Source organism: Oncorhynchus mykiss, chromosome 16 (genome assembly GCF_057628025.1).
Source record: "Oncorhynchus mykiss isolate SJ-2025 chromosome 16, ASM5762802v1, whole genome shotgun sequence".
In the NCBI taxonomy this organism is placed as follows: Eukaryota; Metazoa; Chordata; class Actinopteri; order Salmoniformes; family Salmonidae; genus Oncorhynchus; species Oncorhynchus mykiss.
This window is the reverse complement of record NC_143037.1, coordinates 23029654-23048430: the sequence shown is the minus strand read 5'-3', so window position 1 is coordinate 23048430 and position 18777 is coordinate 23029654. Positions and strand designations below refer to the sequence as shown.

The 18777-nt window shown below is 43.1% G+C and overlaps 1 protein-coding gene across 2 annotated transcripts in view; it reads left to right on the top strand.

Moving 5' to 3' along the window:
* adam11 (ADAM metallopeptidase domain 11) overlaps positions 1 to 18777 on the top strand; it is a 56079-nt gene that overhangs the window by 32586 nt on the left and 4716 nt on the right. For both annotated transcript variants that reach the window (XM_036946550.2, XM_036946549.2), the window contains exons 10-24: positions 10 to 81; positions 789 to 955; positions 1712 to 1796; positions 1988 to 2078; positions 2315 to 2466; positions 2617 to 2688; positions 3529 to 3621; positions 3880 to 3960; positions 6622 to 6672; positions 6848 to 6911; positions 7459 to 7564; positions 7826 to 7945; positions 9889 to 10048; positions 10837 to 10951; positions 18472 to 18562. In XM_036946550.2, the coding sequence (XP_036802445.1) occupies positions 10 to 81; positions 789 to 955; positions 1712 to 1796; positions 1988 to 2078; positions 2315 to 2466; positions 2617 to 2688; positions 3529 to 3621; positions 3880 to 3960; positions 6622 to 6672; positions 6848 to 6911; positions 7459 to 7564; positions 7826 to 7945; positions 9889 to 10048; positions 10837 to 10951; positions 18472 to 18562 (1520 nt within the window). The remainder of the gene's footprint in view (positions 1 to 9; positions 82 to 788; positions 956 to 1711; positions 1797 to 1987; positions 2079 to 2314; positions 2467 to 2616; positions 2689 to 3528; positions 3622 to 3879; positions 3961 to 6621; positions 6673 to 6847; positions 6912 to 7458; positions 7565 to 7825; positions 7946 to 9888; positions 10049 to 10836; positions 10952 to 18471; positions 18563 to 18777) is intronic.

Sequence of the window (18777 nt, the reverse complement as noted above, 5' to 3'; positions counted from 1 at the left end):
GTGCTGTAGTTTGTGCAGCTGCGTCGGTCGTCGTCGCAGACGAGGAACTTTGCCAAAGCGGTCGTCAATATGGCAGACGCGGTGAGAGCCGTCTGCCTCTGCACACATGCAGACACACACACTAGAGGTTGACATTACCTCGGGTTCATGCAGGCTCTGCAGGACTTCCTCAGGAATGGGAATGAAATCCTAATGTCAAGTTTGGGACAGGATCAACAGTCCTCACAGGAACGGGCAGTACAGGAATAATTTTAAACATACTTTTTTTAGGAGGACATGTCAGGGTTATAGAATTGTTGTTGGATCAGGACAGTCCAGGAAAAAAATGGCACTCCCGTGTCAACTGCTAACACACACACACACACACACACACACACACACACACACACACACACACACACACACACACACACACACACACACACACACACACACACACACACACACACACACTCACTCCATATCCACTTTTCCATTGTTATGTTTCCTTGTTACTGTCCGTATTGATCGTCAGGTTTATATCAGTTATGTTGATCATCTATCTAATATACATCATAATCAGTTAAAATTGCGTAGTTGTGAAATTTCTTTCAAATTAACTACTGTTCATTACATCATAGTGTTAGTGAAGTAAATCATGTGTAGTAATCTCTCGTGGCAGCCTTAACATTCAAATGTTGACCAAAACCGAGTAGCTGATTTAGTTCTGGGTGCCACGATTACATGAATAGTTGTTCTGGCAATGGTTGACTTAGTTGCTCATTGTCATCGTGACTCTTTGACCTCAGATCTACAAGGACCAGCTCAACACGCGGATTGTGCTGGTCGCCATGGAGACGTGGTCATCCCAGAACATGGTGTCTGTGGGCAACGACCCCTTGCTGACCCTGAGGGACTTTATGAAGTACAGGAAGGAGAGCATCAAAGAGCGCAGCGATGCCACACACCTCTTCTCGTGGGTTCTCCCCTCATAACACTTGAACCCATACAGACACAATATAATACACACAATAGTCATATTGCCGGAATACCAATGTCCATTCTAGACTTCTATTTCATTCGGTGCTTGATTGATACTGCCTGACGTAAGTGGACAGGGGGAATGTCCAAAGCAACTGTTAAAAGCATGTTATTCAGTGGTGTAAAGTACTTAAGTAAAAATACTTTTAAGTACTACTCAAGTAGTTTTTTGGGGTATCTGTACTTTACTTTACTATTTATATTTTTGACAACTTTTACTCCTGAAGAAAATAATGTACTTTTTACTCCTTACATTTTCCCTGACACACAAAAAGTATTGATTACATTTAACAGGACATAATTATGGCACCTATCAATATAACGCTTTGTCATCCCTACTGCCTCTGATCTGGTGGACTCACAAAACACAACTACTGCGTTTGTAAATTATGCCGGAGTGTTGGAGTGTGCCCCTTTCTGTCCGTAATGAAAAAGAACTTGAAAATTGTGCCATCTAGTTTGCTTAATATAAGGAATTTGATGTATAGCTTTTACTTTGTACTCTTTCTCAAGTATGACAATTTAGTACTTTTTTTGTTTTTTTTTGTTCTACCTTATGTTATTTCTAGTACTACATTGCTAATCATTACTGCGTTGTTGGGTTTAGAGCTGGCAAAGGCATTTCACTGTTCTTGTGCACCGTACATTCAAACTTGATGATAGCTCCTGTTAATCCCTGTGTGTCCTGTAGGGGGAGGACCTTCCAGAGTAGCCGCAGTGGCACAGCCTACATTGGGGGTATCTGTTCCCTCACGCGGGGAGGAGGAGTCAACGAGGTCAGGCCTTTTTTGTATTTACAGTCATTGACTCACCCAACTCCACAAAAGAAGCCTATTAGGGCAGTGCTATTCCAATTCGGAGTACAAGACTCCTGAGGCGTAGCCGAGTGAAACCGCCTGTTTGGAAGAAGCTAAATATACTGCTTGTGTGTGCGTTTTCTCACTTGTCTTGCATGTGTGTGTTTTAGTACGGCAACGTGGGTCCCATGGCCATCACGTTGTGTCAGAGCCTGGGGCAGAACATTGGCATGATGTGGAACAAGGAGCGCCCTACGGCTGGTAAGACCTGCATTCATCCACTTCAATAACTTCTGTACACACTGTCGCAGAAAATAGGACGCAACTCAACCTGGCGCAATGTAAACAGCATAGCAGCTTCTTTTCAAATTCAATCAAATGTTAGTTATTAAGCCCTTTTTTAACATCAACAGTTGTCGCAATGTGTGTAACAGGAAGTACAAAGACCCTGGTCTTGTCCCCCGTCATGTGACGTCCTTGATTCTCTGGCCCTATAGGGGACTGCAGGTGTCCCGACCCATGGCTGGGCTGCATCATGGAGGACACCGGCTACTATCTTCCTAGGAAGTTCTCACGCTGCAGTGTGGATGAGTACCTTCGCTTTCTCCAGCAGGGTGGGGGCAGCTGCCTCTTCAATAAGCCCAGCAAGGTAAGCTCTGGCTGCGGTTGGTTGGAAATGGCGCAGGGAAGGTGGTGGTGGAGGATGTTCCATTCTGGGGAATGCCAGAAAACATTCAAACAAAGGCATTGTTTTTGTTTCTCGTGTTGACTCCTGTCCCCCCTGTTGTGTTCCTTGTAGCTGCTGGACTCTCCAGAGTGTGGCAATGGCTTTGTGGAGGTGGGGGAGGAGTGTGATTGTGGATCCCATGTGGTGAGTCCTACAGTAAAAACCCTTAAGGGCTTCTGAATGCTTCGGGTCGGGTGGTGCCTAGCCGAAATCGGTTAGGCGAACCGAACGAGCGTGCTTGCGTACTCCCTTAAAAGACCTTCGCTTGGGCCTCCCTCCTGCAAGGCTGACTTAGGTCGTCAGGTGAACAGTGTTTCCTCCGACACATTGGTGCGGCTGGCTTCCGGGTTAAGCAGGCGGGTGTTAAGAGGCGGTTCATTTTTCGGAAGACTCATGACGCGACCTTCGACTCCCGAGCCTGTCAGGGAGTTGCAGCGATGAGACAAGTTCGCAATTGGGGGGGAAGAAAAATACAAAAATAACACTTTCGCTTGAAAAACAAGAAAAAAGCAGCAATAGTACTGTTTGTTTTTTGAGATGCTGTAGCCAGTATACACTTCCTCAAAATAGTCAGAAATAATCTAAAATAACTAAAGAAATCTGTCATTCTTTTTGTAGTTTTTCGGAGGAGATCTTAGTCGTGCAGTTTTATATCCAACTAAGGTGTTTGGTGCATTATATCCCAAGTGAAAAAATTTGCATGAAACCAAATCGTCTATCGTAGAATTACATCACACTTCATTAAAGAATCCCTACTGTTGACCAATGACCAACAAAGGGGCATAGACTTCTGTGACCGAATTATTTTTTGTGTACATGAACAGCCTGAAAAACCATTGCTGAAGACAATTTTTTAAAATGTTTTAATCATCATAATATATGCACAAACTGTTCCGAACTGTTTTGAATGGGAAGCATGGCGACGCCTTTAGCCTCTGCGTTTAGTATTGTGTGTTGCTACAAGAGTGTGTGGTATGGTTGCAGGAGTGTGCGCGGAGCGGAGGAGCCTGCTGTAAGAAGTGCACCTTGACCCACGACGCCATGTGCAGCAATGGCCTCTGCTGTAGAGGTTGCAGGGTGAGTACTTACTCTTAAATACACCAGCATTATACTTGTACATGGGTCCACCACTAAGATGACTGTCTTGTTAACTTGTTGCAACTAGACATTTTCCAATTATTATTATTTACTTTTAACTTTAATCAGCCACAGTTTGATTGGCATTTCTGACCGAAGTTTTACGTTACTCTATGCAGTTGTAATTTTCATGTATAATTACCGTCGCCTTTACAATCAAATCGGTGCTGTGAAAATAGTGATGACTTTGTGTGACAGTACGAGCTCAGGGGGGTGACGTGTCGCGAAGTGACCAACGACTGTGACGTCCCGGAGACGTGTCCCGGAGACTCCAGCCAGGTGAGACGGCTAATGCGCTAAGTCAGTGTTCAGGATACCCTCATTTTGTACACTACTATTTTACTCGCAGCGCAAAGCCAACGTGAATATACTGTACAATCCCACACACTGCTTGGTTGCAAAGTTTTAAGTTTTGCAATAACCCCTAAAAAAAAGTAAGCTCTTAGTGTGGGAACTTTTGTTCTTACTAGATGTGCAAGTATATCCTTTTCAAATCAAATGGTATTGGTCACATACACATGGTTAGCAGATGTTAATGCTAGAGTAGCGAAATGCTTCTAGTTTCCGACAGTGCAGTAATGTCTAACAGGTAATCTAACAATTCCCCAACAGCTACCTAATGCACACAAATCTAAAGGGGTGAATGAGAATATGTACATATAAATACGTATATGGATGAGCGATGGATGGTATAATATACAGTATATAGATATGATATGAGTAATGTAAGATGGAAACATTATTAAAGTGGCATTATTTAGTGGTATTGTTTAAAGTGACTAGTGATCCATTTATTAAAGTGGCCAGTGATTGGGTCTCAATGTAGGCAGCAGCCTCTCTGAGTTAGTGATTGCTGTTTAACAGTCTGATGGCCTTGAGATAGAAGCTGTTTTTCAGTCTCTCGGTCCAGGCTTTGATGCACCTGTACTGACCTCGCCTTCTGGATGGTATCAGTGTGAACAGGCAGTGGCTTGGGTGGTTGTTGTCCTTGATGATCTTTTTGTCCTTCCTGTGACATCGGGTGCTGTAGGTGTCCTGGATGGCAGGTAGGTTCCCCCCCCGGTGATGCATTGTGTAGACCGCACCACCTTCTGGAGAGCCTTGAGGTGTAGGGCGGTGCAGTTGCCGTATCAGGCTGTGATACAGCACGATATGTAGGAGTTTGTCAGGGTTTCAGCCTCCTGAGCCAAATTTCTTCAGCCTCCTGAGGTTGGAGAGGCGCTGTTGTGTCTATGTGGGTGGACCACACTGTCTATGTGGGTGGACCATTTCAGTTTGTCTGATGTGTATGCCGAGGAACTTAAAACTTTCCACCTTCTCCACTGCTGTCCCTTCGATGTGGATAGGAGGGTGCTCCCTCTGCTGTTTCCTGAAGTCCACGATCATCTCCTTTGTTTTGTTGACGTTGAGTGAGAGGTTGTTTTCCTGACACCACACTCCGAGTGCCCTCACCTCCTCCCTGTAGGCGGTCTCATTGTTGTTGGCAATCAAGCCCACTACTGTTGTCGTCTGCAAATTTGATGATTGAGTTGGAGGCGTGCATGGCCACGCAGTCGTGGGTGAACAGGGACTACAGGAGGGAGCTGAGCACGCACCCTTGTGGGGCCCCAGTGTTGAGGGTCAGCGAAGTGGAGATGCCTACCTTAACCACCTGAGGGCGGCCAGTCAAAGTCCAGGACCCAATTGCACAGGGTGTGGTTGAGACCCAGGGCCTCCAGCTTGATGATGAGCTTGAAGAGTACTATGGTGTTGAATGCTGAGCTGTAATCAATGAACAGCATTCTTACAAAAGTATTCCTCTTGTCCAGATGGGATAGGACAGTGTGCAGTGTGATGCCGATTGCATCGTCTGTGGACCTGTTGGGGCGGTATGCAAACTGAAGTGGGTCTAGGGTGGCCGGTAAGATGGCGTCGTGGTCGGATTTGCCCGAGGGCAGGGGAGGGCTCTGTATGCATTGCGGAAGTTAAAGTGGCAGTGATCGAGTGTATTACCCTTGCGAGTACTGCAATCAATATGCTGATATAATTTAGGTAGCCTTGTTCTTAAATTTGCTTTGTTAAAATCCCCAGCTACAATAAATGCAGCCTCGTGATATATGGTTTCCAGTTTACATAGAGTCCAGTGAAGTTACCGGATGGCCGTGTTGGTGTCTGCTTGATGGGGAATGTACAGAGCTGTGACGATAACTGACAAGAATTCTCTTGGGAGGTAATATGGCCGGCATTTGATTGTAAGGAATTCTAGGTCGGGTGAGCAGAAGGACTTGAGTTCCTGTATGTTGTTATGATAACAGCATGAGTCGTTAATCATATAGCATACACCCCCGCCCTTCCTCTTCCCAGAGAGGTGTTTATCTCTGTCGGCTCAATGCATGGAGAAGACCACTGGCTGAACCGATTCCGACATCTCCCGAGAGAGCCACGTTTCCTTGAAACAGAGAATATTAGTCTCTGATGTTTCTCTGGAAGGTAACCCTTGCTCGAATTTCGTCTACCTTGTTGTCAAGCGATTGGACATTGGCGAGTAGTATACGCCGCTTCGTTTGCCCCTTCTGCAGCGCTGTTGTTTTGGGTCGGCTTCTGTGATTTAGATCCATTGTCCTGGGTGGTGGTCCAAATAGAGGATCTGCTTCGGGAAAGTCGTATTCTTGGTCGTAATGTTGGCAAGTTGCCGTCGCTCTTATATTCAATAGTTCTTCCCGGCTGTATGTAGTAAGGCTTAAGATTTCCTTGGGTAACAATGTAAGAAATAATACTCTAAAAACAAAAAAAAATATGGCATAGTATCCTAAGGACTCGAAGCAGGGCGACCATCTCTGTCGGGGGCCATCTTGGTGGTAGGCTGCTCCTTGCTGGGATGTAGACTACCATACTTTGACTATGTACAATTGAACATGTCAATGAGGCTAATTTATACACTCTGTTGTTCCTCTTCTGCAGTGTCCTCATAATGTCCACAAACTGGATGGTTACATGTGTGAAGCTGGCCAGGTAACTGAATCCAACATAAAGGCTTTTATGACCAAATTTTTTGTCTGGATCTGTGTCTTTTTTGTTGTTGTAGATATACAAATAATACTGTACCTCTAATACATATAATACTCTCTTGTACTCTCTCTCGATCTCTCCTCTCTGTCTATCTCTCTCACTCTCCTCTCTCTCCCAGGGTCGTTGTTTCGGAGGTCGCTGTAAGACCAGAGATGGACAGTGCAGAGGTCTCTGGGGCCACAGTGAGTAATAACAAAGATTATCTATATACTGACGATATACTGGTCTGACCGCTCTAACAATGGAAATGACCATCCAGGCTGTATCACAAACGGCTGTGATTGGGAGTTCCATCGGGCGGCGCACAATTGGCCCAGCATTGTCCGGGTTTGGCCGGTGTCGGCCGTCATTGTAAAATAATAATTTGTTCTTAACTGACTTGCCTAGTTAAATAAAGGTTGAATATTATATATATTTTTTTTTAAATACAATACAATAAAATATTCACCTCCATACAGAAATCTCAATTTGGGCTGCTTTTCTACTTTTAATGTTACTGCCCTCTGCTGGATATGTCAGGAATTGCAAGGCAGTGCAATTTATAGGTCCACACTCATTTATATTATAGGTCCTGAAATACTCACAGTTGTCATGTTATAATTCACACCACACATTTATGATGATGATGCCATGACATTGCCATCAGTTAAGTACTGCAATAAAGTATAGTGAAGTGAAATAACATGGTGCTGCAAAACGTGTGTGTGTGTGCTTTTGCGTGTGTTTCAGACTCAGCCGACCGTTTCTGCTATGAGAAGCTGAACTCCGAGGGCACAGAGAAGGGCAACTGTGGCCGTGACGCCAGTGGCCAGGGCTGGGTGCAGTGCAACAAGCAGTGAGTGACCACAGACCTCTTTAAACCTCACACTTTCTTATGTACACCGTGTACCTCACTCTCAAAGCACACGCCATGTTTGACACATTGTCCTGGGCAGAAACTTCTCTCTCTCTCTCTCCCCCCTCTCTTTTTCTTTCTCTCGCTCCCTCCCCTCTCTCTCACTCACTCTCTACTCCCTGCCCCTCTATCTCGCTTTCTCTTCTTCTTCCGCTCTCTTTCTCTCCCTCCCTCTGTATCTTTGTGTCCTCCCCCTCTCAGGGATGTGCTCTGTGGGTTCCTGCTGTGTACTAACATGTCTGCTAAGCCGAGGTTTGGAGATCTGCAGGGGGACCTCACTAGCCTAACCATCTACCACCAGAACAGATACCTGGACTGCCGGTGAGCCCGAAAGAGAGAGAGAGAGAGAGAGAGAGAGAAAAAGTGAGAGTGTGTGAAATTAGGAGAGCAAAAACAAGTGTAAGTGACAGAGGAATGAGGTTGAGGTGAAAGTGATAAGGGGAGAAGAGGAAGAGTGATAAAGGAGAGAAAGAGCGAGGTCAACTGATCCTGTAAGGAAGGAAAGGATGTGAGTTAAACAGACACCTCGCTATCTGCCACAGTGATCAAATAGGTTTGATGGACTGTTGTTCAGTAACCTTACCGTGTGTGTGTGTGCTTAAACATTTTTACACTCCTGCAACAGTAAGGATTTCTTGCAGTTGTGTTAATTCACATGATGTTCTCGTACACTGATTGCTTGCAAAGTTACTTTTATATTTCAAAATGCCCTAGTTTTAATATTTTTGAAGTATAAATATGTGATACATAAATATTCTTAAAGTATAATATGATGCCAGTGCTTTTATTTGGGCCGTAGCTGTCAAGAGCGCAGTATCAGCACCTCTAATTTCTGGTGAGTTACGCACCAGTTTCTCTATAAATCAAAGTAGCCTATCGTCGGACTAGATTCACACACCGAGGCAAAAAAAATGTAGATCAAAACGGGATCTGCATTGAATAGCGATAGTGAGCGGGCATTAATTTCCTGATAACTGGTTTGCGGCTAGTCTGTCAATCTGTGCGTGACAGTAGACCGTTCGAGATTGTGCCAACCTAAATGCAACATGACGCACTCTTCCAAATTGTCAAATTAGGGTTTGTAAGGTCATGGAAATTAGTTTCCTATTTTTTGTGAATGCACACTTTTACGTATCAGTCATCATTGGAATGACTCTTCAGTGTCTGTCTGCGTGTGCCAGTCGGAGTGGGCCGTTGCCGGAAGAGCGAGACCTTTCAGCAGCAGGTATAAAATAATGACAGACAACAGACTACAGACAACAGATTATCTCGCGAGTTTTCTATCTCTAACTAAGCATTAATGTGGTTGTCGCCTTTCCACCGGCTCTATAGTAGAGGGCCTAAATAAATCTGGACCATTTGGATGATAGGGATTCCCCTCAGTTAAACAGTAGGCAGCGATGTAATTGCGGCAACATTACAAATATTCCAATAGCCCAACTGGCAAATAACTTGCTGTGCACAGATCTCCCCTGAAACATGAATATTTGAGCCTTATATATAAACACATCTAGTTAGATAGCCTATCTTACTTTGAAGTAGCCTACCGTTTCCGTTTAATCCCTGATTCATTTCAATTAGGGAATCCTTTTTTATAAAGACCAAAGTATTTGGTTGTAATGTTGCAGTATTTTATATGAAGGGTAGCAACCATCCTCCAGGATAGCTTAAGGGCTTTTGTTCAAGATCTTGTCTAACCACATTGAAGCCTAAACATCAGCTGCTCAACAGGACCTTGGTAAGCAGACTTGGGTGTTTTCAGGGCTGGATCAAAAGCCAGGCTTGCACATCCAGGAGCTGCACAGATAGAGAGTTGACCAACTGTTGACATGTGACTAACAGTGCAGTTCTACTTGGGGGGGGTGGGGGGGGGTTTAAGTGCCTTGATCAATGGCACAACGGCAGGAGATGGAAGGCCTACGTGGGATCAGACACGCAGCCTGCCAGTGTAAAAAAAAAAGAAGCTTACTTTTACATGTAGGCTATAATAACGGTAATACAAATTTGGTTGAAGGTCATGGAGAACTCATGGAAAAAGTGTATGAACCTGTAACAGTGAATAATCAGAGATCTCTATAGCAAAATGTAATTTGCGAATTTCGGTGGGCATAGTCTGATGGACCGACGTGGAGAAAGACAGCTCCTCCACCTCTTTCATCCCAAGTCAACTTCTTTCATCCCAAGTCGAGCACTGGACATACCAATATGATGAGCGTTGTTCAGTTAGTGGCCCATTCTAACCACCTGGTCCTGTGTTGGTTCAGTGGCGGCCACGCGGTGCTGGAGGATGGCTCGGACCTGGGCTATGTGGAGGACGGGACGCCTTGCGGTCCCAACATGATGTGCCTGGACCGCCGCTGCCTCCCGGTGCCCACCTTCAACCTCAGCACCTGCCCCGGATCCAGCATCTGCTCCCACCATGGGGTGAGTTGGCCCGCCATGTTGTGGCGTCACTTGGGGAGGTTTGGATTAACAATGTGTTGACCTGGGTCGTATTCATCAGTCACCAAGCAAAATAAAACAGAGGGACTGTCTGTACTTTAAACATTTTGCTATGGTGTGCCCTACTAAACACACACACCTGAATTCAGAGTTGTTTGGGTTGAGTGTAGGATTTGTATCTCGATACTACTAATATTGGTTGTTGTTCATGATATGTATTCCAAATCAAATCAAATGTATTTGTCACATACACATGGTTAGCAGATGTTAATGCGAGTGTAGCGAAATGCTTGTGCTTCTAGTTCCGACAATGCAGTAATAACCAACGAGTAATCTAACCTAACAATTCCAAAACTACTACCTTATACACACAAGTGTAAAGGGATAAAGAATATGTACATAAAGATATATGAATGAGTGATGGTACAGAACGGCACAGGCAAGATGCAGTAGATGGTATTGAGTACAGTATATACATATGAGATGAGTAATGTAGAGTATGTAAACAAAGTGGCATAGTTTAAAGTGGCTAGTGATACATGTATTACATAAAGATGCAGTAGATGATAGAGTACAGTATATACATATACATATGAGATGAATAATGTAGGGTATGTAAACATTCCTTAACTGTTCTGATAATACTATTCATGTTAATTCACACAATTCATTCATTGATTGTTGATGAAGTCATGTTCTTGTGGTTTTGAAATGCTGTTAGATTGTGTTGTTCATTTTTATTGACCCCCCCCCCCTCTCTCTCTCCCCAGACCTGCAGTAATGAGGTGAGGTGTATTTGTGACGCGGACTACACTGGGAAAGACTGCAGCGTCTATGACCCAATCCCTGACCCCACCCCTCCAGAGGGCCCTGAGAAATATAAGGGTTCGTACCTTGCCACTCCCTACATTCTACATTAGTATACTATCTCCCTACATTAGTATACTATCTCCCTACATTAGTGTACTATGTCTCAAAACATCCCTGAGAATGTCTCAATGTCCATGAGGTGGGGATTATCATTTTTCACTTTTATTAACAATGTATTGGTTTAAATAGACCTGAAAAATCAACACCTGTTGCTTTCATGATTACTGAAGAACACAGAGAAAAAAGAAACATTTTTTTTTGAAAGAATGATGTTTAGCAATAACAGTTTACCAATGCAAATGAATAGTGACTGTTCTATTATTCTAGTGCAGGCCTCAATGAAAGTTTTCAATTTGGATAACATGGAGAACTACCTTGAGAAGTGCTGGAAAATGAGCACGAGCACTGGCAACCTCAAGAAAAGGACTTTGGCATTGTGAAATCATGCAGAAGTCCCTTTATGAAACACACAAATGAAATTGGCGCAGTACAGTGGGAAGGACAGTAGATACACATTTGGAATGAACATGTTTTGTTTATTGGACAATTCTAGAAGCCCCAGTGAGGTTTTGGGATCAAGACATTGTTTCCTTCTCTGACTGAGGCAATTGAAAAAAGTTAGCGCAACATTTGAAAAGAGGGGCAATTAAATAAAGAAATCAAATGACATTGAGAGTGGATTTTAATTAGCTCGACTGGAATTGCAAATGACCTTTTCAATTCCACTTTCAACAAATGAAACAAGAAGCAGACAGTTTGATAGACGTCTTCCATACATACCCATTTGATCAGACATTTTGATGTAGAATTTAGATAGAAAATAAGTCACTGACAACATGACGGTTATATGTGAGTGCAATTTAAATTGTTGTTGTTAAAATATATACACTGCTCAAAAAAATAAAGGGTACACTAAAATAACACATCCTAAATCTGAATGAATGAAATATTCTTATTAAATCCTTAAATCTTTACATAGTTGAATGTGCTGACAACAAAATCACACAAAAATGATCAATGGAAATCAAATTTATCAACCCATGGAGGTCTGGATTTGGAGTCACACTCAAAATTAAAGTGGAAAACCACACTACAGGCTGATCCAACTTTGATGTAATGTCCTTAAAACAAGTCAAAATGAGGCTCAGTAGTGTGTGTAGCCTCCGCATGCCTGTATGACCTCCCTACAACGCCTGGGCATGCTCCTGATGAGGTGGCGGATGGTCTCCTGAGGGATCTCCTCCCAGACCTGGACTAAAGCATCCGCCAACTCCTGGACAGTCTGTGGTGCAACGTGGTGTTGGTGAATGGAGCGAGACATGATGTCCCAGATGTGCTCAATTGGATTCAGGTCTGGGGAACGGGCGGGCCAGTCCGTAGCATCAATGCCTTCCTCTTGCAGGAACTGCTGACACACTCCAGTCACATGAGGTCTAGCATTGTCTTGCATTAGGAGGAACCCAGGGCCAACCGCACCAGCATATGGTCTCACAAGGGATCTGAGGATCTCATCTCAGTACCTAATGGCAGTCAGGCTACCTCTGGCGAGCACATGGAGGGCTGTGCGGCCCCCCAAAGAAATGCCACCCCACACCATGACTGACCCACCGCCAAACCGGTCATGCTGGAGGATGTTGCAGGCAGCAGAAAGTTCTCCACGGCGTCTCCAGACTCTGTCACGTCTGTCACATGTGCTCAGTGTGAACCTGCTTTCATCTGTGAAGAGCACAGGGCGCCAGTGGCGAATTTGCCAATCTTGGTGTTCTCTGGCAAATGCCAAACGTCCTGCACGGTATTGGGCTGTAAGCACAACCCCCACCTGTGGACGTCGGGCCCTCATACCACCCTCATGGAGTCTGTTTCTGACCGTTTGAGCAGACACATGCACATTTGTGGCCTGCTGGAGGTAATTTTGCAGGGCTCTGGCAGTGCTCCTCCTGCTCCTCCTTGCACAAAGGCGGAGGTAGCGGTCCTGCTGCTGGGTTGTTGCCCTCCTACGGCCTCCTCCACATCTCCTGATGTACTGGCCTGTCTCCTGGTAGCGCCTCCATGCTCTGGACACTACGCTGACAGACACAGCAAACCTTCTTGCCACAGCTCGTATTGATGTGCCATCCTGGATGAGCTGCACTACCTGAGCCACTTTTGTGGGTTGTAGACTCCGTCTCATGCTACCACCAGCATTCAAAAGTGACCAAAACATCAGCCAGGAAGCATAGGAACTGAGAAGTGGTCTATGGTCACCACCTGCAGAACCACTCCTTTATTGGGGGTGTCTTACTAATTGCCTATAATTTCCACCTGTTGTCTTTTCCATTTGCACAACAGCATGTGAAATTTTTTGTCAATCAGTGTTGCTTCCTAAGTGGACAGTTTGATTTCACAGAAGTGTGATTGACTTGGAGTTACATTGTCTGGTTTAAGTGTTCCCTTTATTTTTTTGAGCAGTGTATATTTGAGAGAGAGTAGATTAATGTATAGTTGGACTCCAGTACCTATACATTGGACACAGAATATATATTTGTGACAACATTTTTATTCAAAATTGCTAAAAGGAAAATCAAATTTAATGAACCATGAAGAATGGAATAAAAAGCAAAAATCCCTTGCAATCTGAAACTAACAGGATTTTAAAAGCCCTCTTTGCTGGGTGGAGATTATTTATGCAGAAATGAAGTAATAGGTGTTTACATGCCACACTTACCACTGTCTCAATGAGATTTTATTTCTATTCGATTGCTTGAGCTGATGACGGGTGCATTCATGTAGTCTCAACCCGGTGCTCGTATGTAAGGTCCACCCGCCTGTCTGTATATGATTGTGATATAAATATTGATTTAAAAGTCCTGAAATGGACAGGATGCTTACCAAACCTGCTATCCAGCTGGCCACTTAGCTCATATCCTTCAGCACAAGGAAAATAAACCAAAAATCATCCGACTTGCAAACTGACTTTAACTGATAGTCAGAATCGATACACAAATATTGATATACAGTGTCTTCAGAAAGTCATACCCCTTGACCTATTTCACATTTTATATTACAGCCTGAATTCAAAATGAATTACATTATTTTGCCTTCTCATCTATCAACACACAGTACCTTATAACGACAAAGTGAAAATATGTTAGAAATGTTAGCAAATTTATTGAAAATTAAATTCAGAAATATCAAATTAACATACATTAAGTATTCACACCCCTGAGTCAATACTTTGTAGGAACACCTTTTGGTAGCGATTACAACTGTGAGTCTTTCTGGGCAAGTCTCTTTTTGAGAGCTCCCCACACCTGGATTGTGCAACATTTGCCCATTTATTATTTTCAAAATTCTTCATGCTCTGTCAAATTGGTTGTTGATCATTGCTAGACAACCATTTGTAGATCTTGCCATAGATTTTCAAGTAGATTTAAGTCAAAACTGTAACTCAGCCACTCAGGAACATTCACTGTCTTCTAGGTAAACAACTCCAGTGTAGATTTGGCCTCATGTTTAGATTATGGTCCTGCTGAAAGGTGAATGCATTTCCCAGTGTCTGGTGTAAAGCAGACTGAACCAGGTTTTCCTCTAGGATTTTGCCTCTGCTTAACCAGTTAGAGCTCTAGGGGCGCTATTTCATTTTTGGATAAAAAACGTTCCCGTTTTAAGCGCGATATTTTGTCACGAAAAGATGCTCGACTATGCATATTCTTGACAGTTTTGGAAAGAAAACACTCTGAAGTTTCAGAATCTGCAAAGATTTTGTCTGTAAGTGCCCCAGAACTCATTCTACAGGCGAAACCAAGATGATGCATCACCCAGGAATTAGCAGAATTTCTGAAGCTCTGTTTTCCATTCTCTCCTTATATGGCTGTGATTGCGCAAGGAATGAGCCTACACTTTCTGTCGTTCGCCCAAGGTCTTAGCAGCATTGTGACGTATTTGTAGGCATATCATTGGAAGATTGGCCATAAGAGACTACATTTTCCAGAGGTCCGCCCGGTGTCCTTTGTCTAAATTTGTGCGTAATCTTCAGGTGCGGTCATTTTCTCCTGGGATTCAGGAGAGAAAGCATGTATCCAAGAACGATGTATCAATGAAGAGATATGTGAAAAACACCTTGAGGCTTGATTCTAAAAAACGTTTGCCATGTTTTCAGTCGATATTATGGAGTTAATTTGGAAAAAAGTTTGCGTTTTGAGGACTGAATTTATGGATTTTTTTTGGTAGCCAAATGTGATGTATAAAACGGAGCTATTTCTAATACACAAGGAATCTTTTTGGAAAAACTGAGCATCTGCTATCTAACTGAGAGTATCCTCATTGAAAACATCAGAAGTTCTTCAAAGGTAAATGATTTTATTTGAAGGCTTTTATGTTTTTGTTAATGTTGCGTGCTGGATGCTAACGCTAATGCTAACGCTAAATGCTAACGCGAAATGCTAACTCTAGCTAGCTACTTTTACACAAATGATTGTTTTCCTATGGTTGAGAAGCATATTTTGAAAATCTGAGATGACAGTGTTGTTTACAAAAGGCTAAGCTTGAGAGATGGCATATTTATTTCATTTCATTTGCGATTTTCATAAATAGTTAACGTTGTGTTATGCTAATGAGCTTGCTGATAGATTTACACAATCCTGGATACAGGGGTTTTTTCATAGCTAAACGTGACGCAGAAAACGGAGCGATTTGTCCTAAACAAATAATCTTTCAGGAAAAACTGAACATTTGCTATCTGAGAGTCTCCTCATTGAAAACATCTGAAGTTCTTCAAAGGTAAATGATTTTTTTGAATGCTTTTCTGTTTTTTTGTGTAAATGTTGCCAGCTGAATGCTAATGCTAAATGCTACGTTAGCCATCAATACTGTTACACAAATGATTGTTTTGCAATGGTTGAGAAGCATATTTTGAAAATCTGAGATGACAGTGTTGTTAACAAAAGGCTAAGCTTGAGAGCTAGCATATTTATTTCATTTGATTTGCGATTTTCATGAATAGTTAACGTTGCGTTATGGTAATGAGCTTGAGTCTGTATTCACGAACCCGGATCCGGGATGGGGAGATCAGAAAGGTTAACTCTATTCAGTTTGTTTTTTTTTATCCTGAAAAACTCCCCAGTCCTTAACAATTACAAGCACACCCATAACATGATGCAGCAACCACTTTACTTGATCATATGGAGAGTGATACTCAGTAATGTGTTGTATTGGATTTTCCCCAAACATAATACTTTGTATTCAGGACAAAAATTGAATTGCTTTGTATTCAGGACAAAAAGGAGGGTGGTGCTTGGAATCATTGTTCTTCCTCTGTCAACCATGGTTACCTGCAAGGAGACACGTGCCGTCATCATTGCTTTGCACAAAAAAGGCTTCACAGGCAAGAATATTGCTGCCAGTAAGATTGCACCTAAATCAACCATTTATCGGATCATCAAGAACTTCAAAGAGAGTGGTTCAAATGTTGTGGAGAAGGCTTCAGGGCACCCAAGAAAGTCCAGCAAGCACCAGGACCATCTCCTAAAGTTGATTCAGCTGCGGGGATCGGGGCACTGCCAAAACAGAGCTTGCTCAGGAATGGCATCAGATAGGTGTGAGTGCATCTGCACGCACAGTGAGGTGAAGACTTTTGGAGGATGGCCTGGTGTCAAGAAGGGCAGCAAAGAAGCCACTTCTCTCCAGGAAAAACATCAGTGACAGACTGATATTCTGCAGAAGGTACAGGGATTGGACTGCTGAGGACTGGGGTAAAGTCATTTTCTCTGATGAATCACCTTTCCGGTTGTTCGGGGCATCCGGAAAAAAGCTTGTCCGCAGAAGACAAGGTGAGCGCTACCATCAGTCCTGTGTCATGCCAACAATAAAGCATCCTGAGACTATTCATGTGTGGGGTTGCTTCTCAGCCAAGGGAGTGGGCTCACTCACAATTTTGCCTAAGAACACAGCCATGAATAAAGAAGGGTACCAACACATCCTCCGAGAGCAACTTCTCCCAACCATCCAGGAACAGTTTGGTGACGAACAATGCTTTTTCCAGCAGGATGGAGCACCTTGCCATAAGGCAAAAGTGATAACTAAGTGGCTCGGGGAACAAAACATTGATATTGTGGCTCCATGGCCAGGAAACTCCCCAGACCTTAATCCCATTGAGAACTTGTGGTCAATCCTCAAGAGGTGGGTGGACAAACAAAGCCCCACAAATTCTGACAAACTCCAAGAATTGATTAGGCAAGAATGGGCTGCCATCAGTGTGGCCCAGAAGTTAATTGACAGCATGTCAGGGCGGATTACAGAGGTCTTGAAAAAGAAGGGTCAACACTGCAAATATTGACTCTTTGCATCAACTTCATGTAATTGTCAATGAAAGCCTTTAACACTTATGAAATGCTTGTAATTATACTTCAGTATTCCATAGTAACATCTGACAAAAAATAGACATTGAAGCAGCAAACTTTGTGGAAATTAATATTTGTGTCATTCTCAAAACTTTTTCAAAACTTTTGGCCACAACTGTACAATGTTGTTGATCCATCCTCAGTTTTTTCCTATCAAAGCCATTAAACTCTTAACTGTTTTAAAGTCACCATTGGACACATTGAGAAATCCCTGAGCGGTTTCCTTCCTCTCCGCAACTTAGTTAGGAAGCACGGCTGTACCTTGGAAAGGACTGGGTGTATTGATACACCATTCAAAGTGTAATTAATAATTTCAACATGCTCAAAGGGATATTCAATGTCTGCTTTTTTTATTTTTTTAACCCTTTTTAACCAATAGGTGCCATTTGTGAGGCATGGGAAAGCATCCCTGGTCTTTGTGGTTGAATCTGTGTTTGAAATTCACTGCTCGGCTGAGGGACCTTACAGATAATTGTATGTGTGGGTTACAGAGAGGAAGTAGTAAAAAAAATCATGTTAAACACTATTATTGCGCACATAGAGTGAGTCCATGCAACCTATTATGTGACTTGTTTAGCACATTTTTCCTCCTGAACATATTTAGGCTTGCCATAACAAAGGGGTTGAATGATATTTCAGCTTTTCGTTATTTTTTTATTAATTTGTAAATATTTTGAAAAACATAATTCCACTTCCAAATTACGGGGTATTATTGTTTGTTGGCCAGTGACAAAAAAACTCAATTGAATACATTTTTAATTCAGGCTGTAACAGAACAAAATGTTGAAAAAGTCAAGGGGTGTGAATACTTTGAAGCCACTGTGAAACTACTAAATACTCCTGTGTTTATAATGGATTAAAAAACGCAGCACTGTTCAGTTTGTGTGTTTTTCCGAGAGAAATTCCCCACCTCGAAACAGCATCTGTTATTTCCTTGTAGTTTGGTCCTGAGACATGCACGTAAGACAGAAAAGGGTTGAACAGGCAGAAGTATCACGTTGTCCTCTTCTCCACCTCTTTCTCCCGGCTCTCTAAACTGTTCAGAAGGTGTACAGCGTTTCTTCTGGTTCTCTGAAGTCTGCTGGGTGGTCTTCTTTTTTTGTTGTTGGTCCTCCCCATCTTTTTTACCCCCCCCTCTCCCCCCCTCCCTCTACGCAGGTCCCAGTGGCACCAATATCATCATAGGCTCCATCGCAGGGGCAATTCTGTTGGCAGCTATAGTCCTAGGGGGGACCGGATGGGGATTTAAGTAAGAGTTCTATCTGGAATGCCTCTGAGTGTTGCAATTGTATGCTATAAGGTTGACATGCTTGTAAGCTATGCCAGCATACTATGCTATCCAAGTGATTTTCTCAAATGGTAGGTTAAGGCAGTCCTGTACTGTTGTCATTAGAATCCTGATTCTTTGCCTGTCTGTTCTTGCGCTAAGTTTCTAGCAAAGCAGGGACTGCATGTGTTCATATC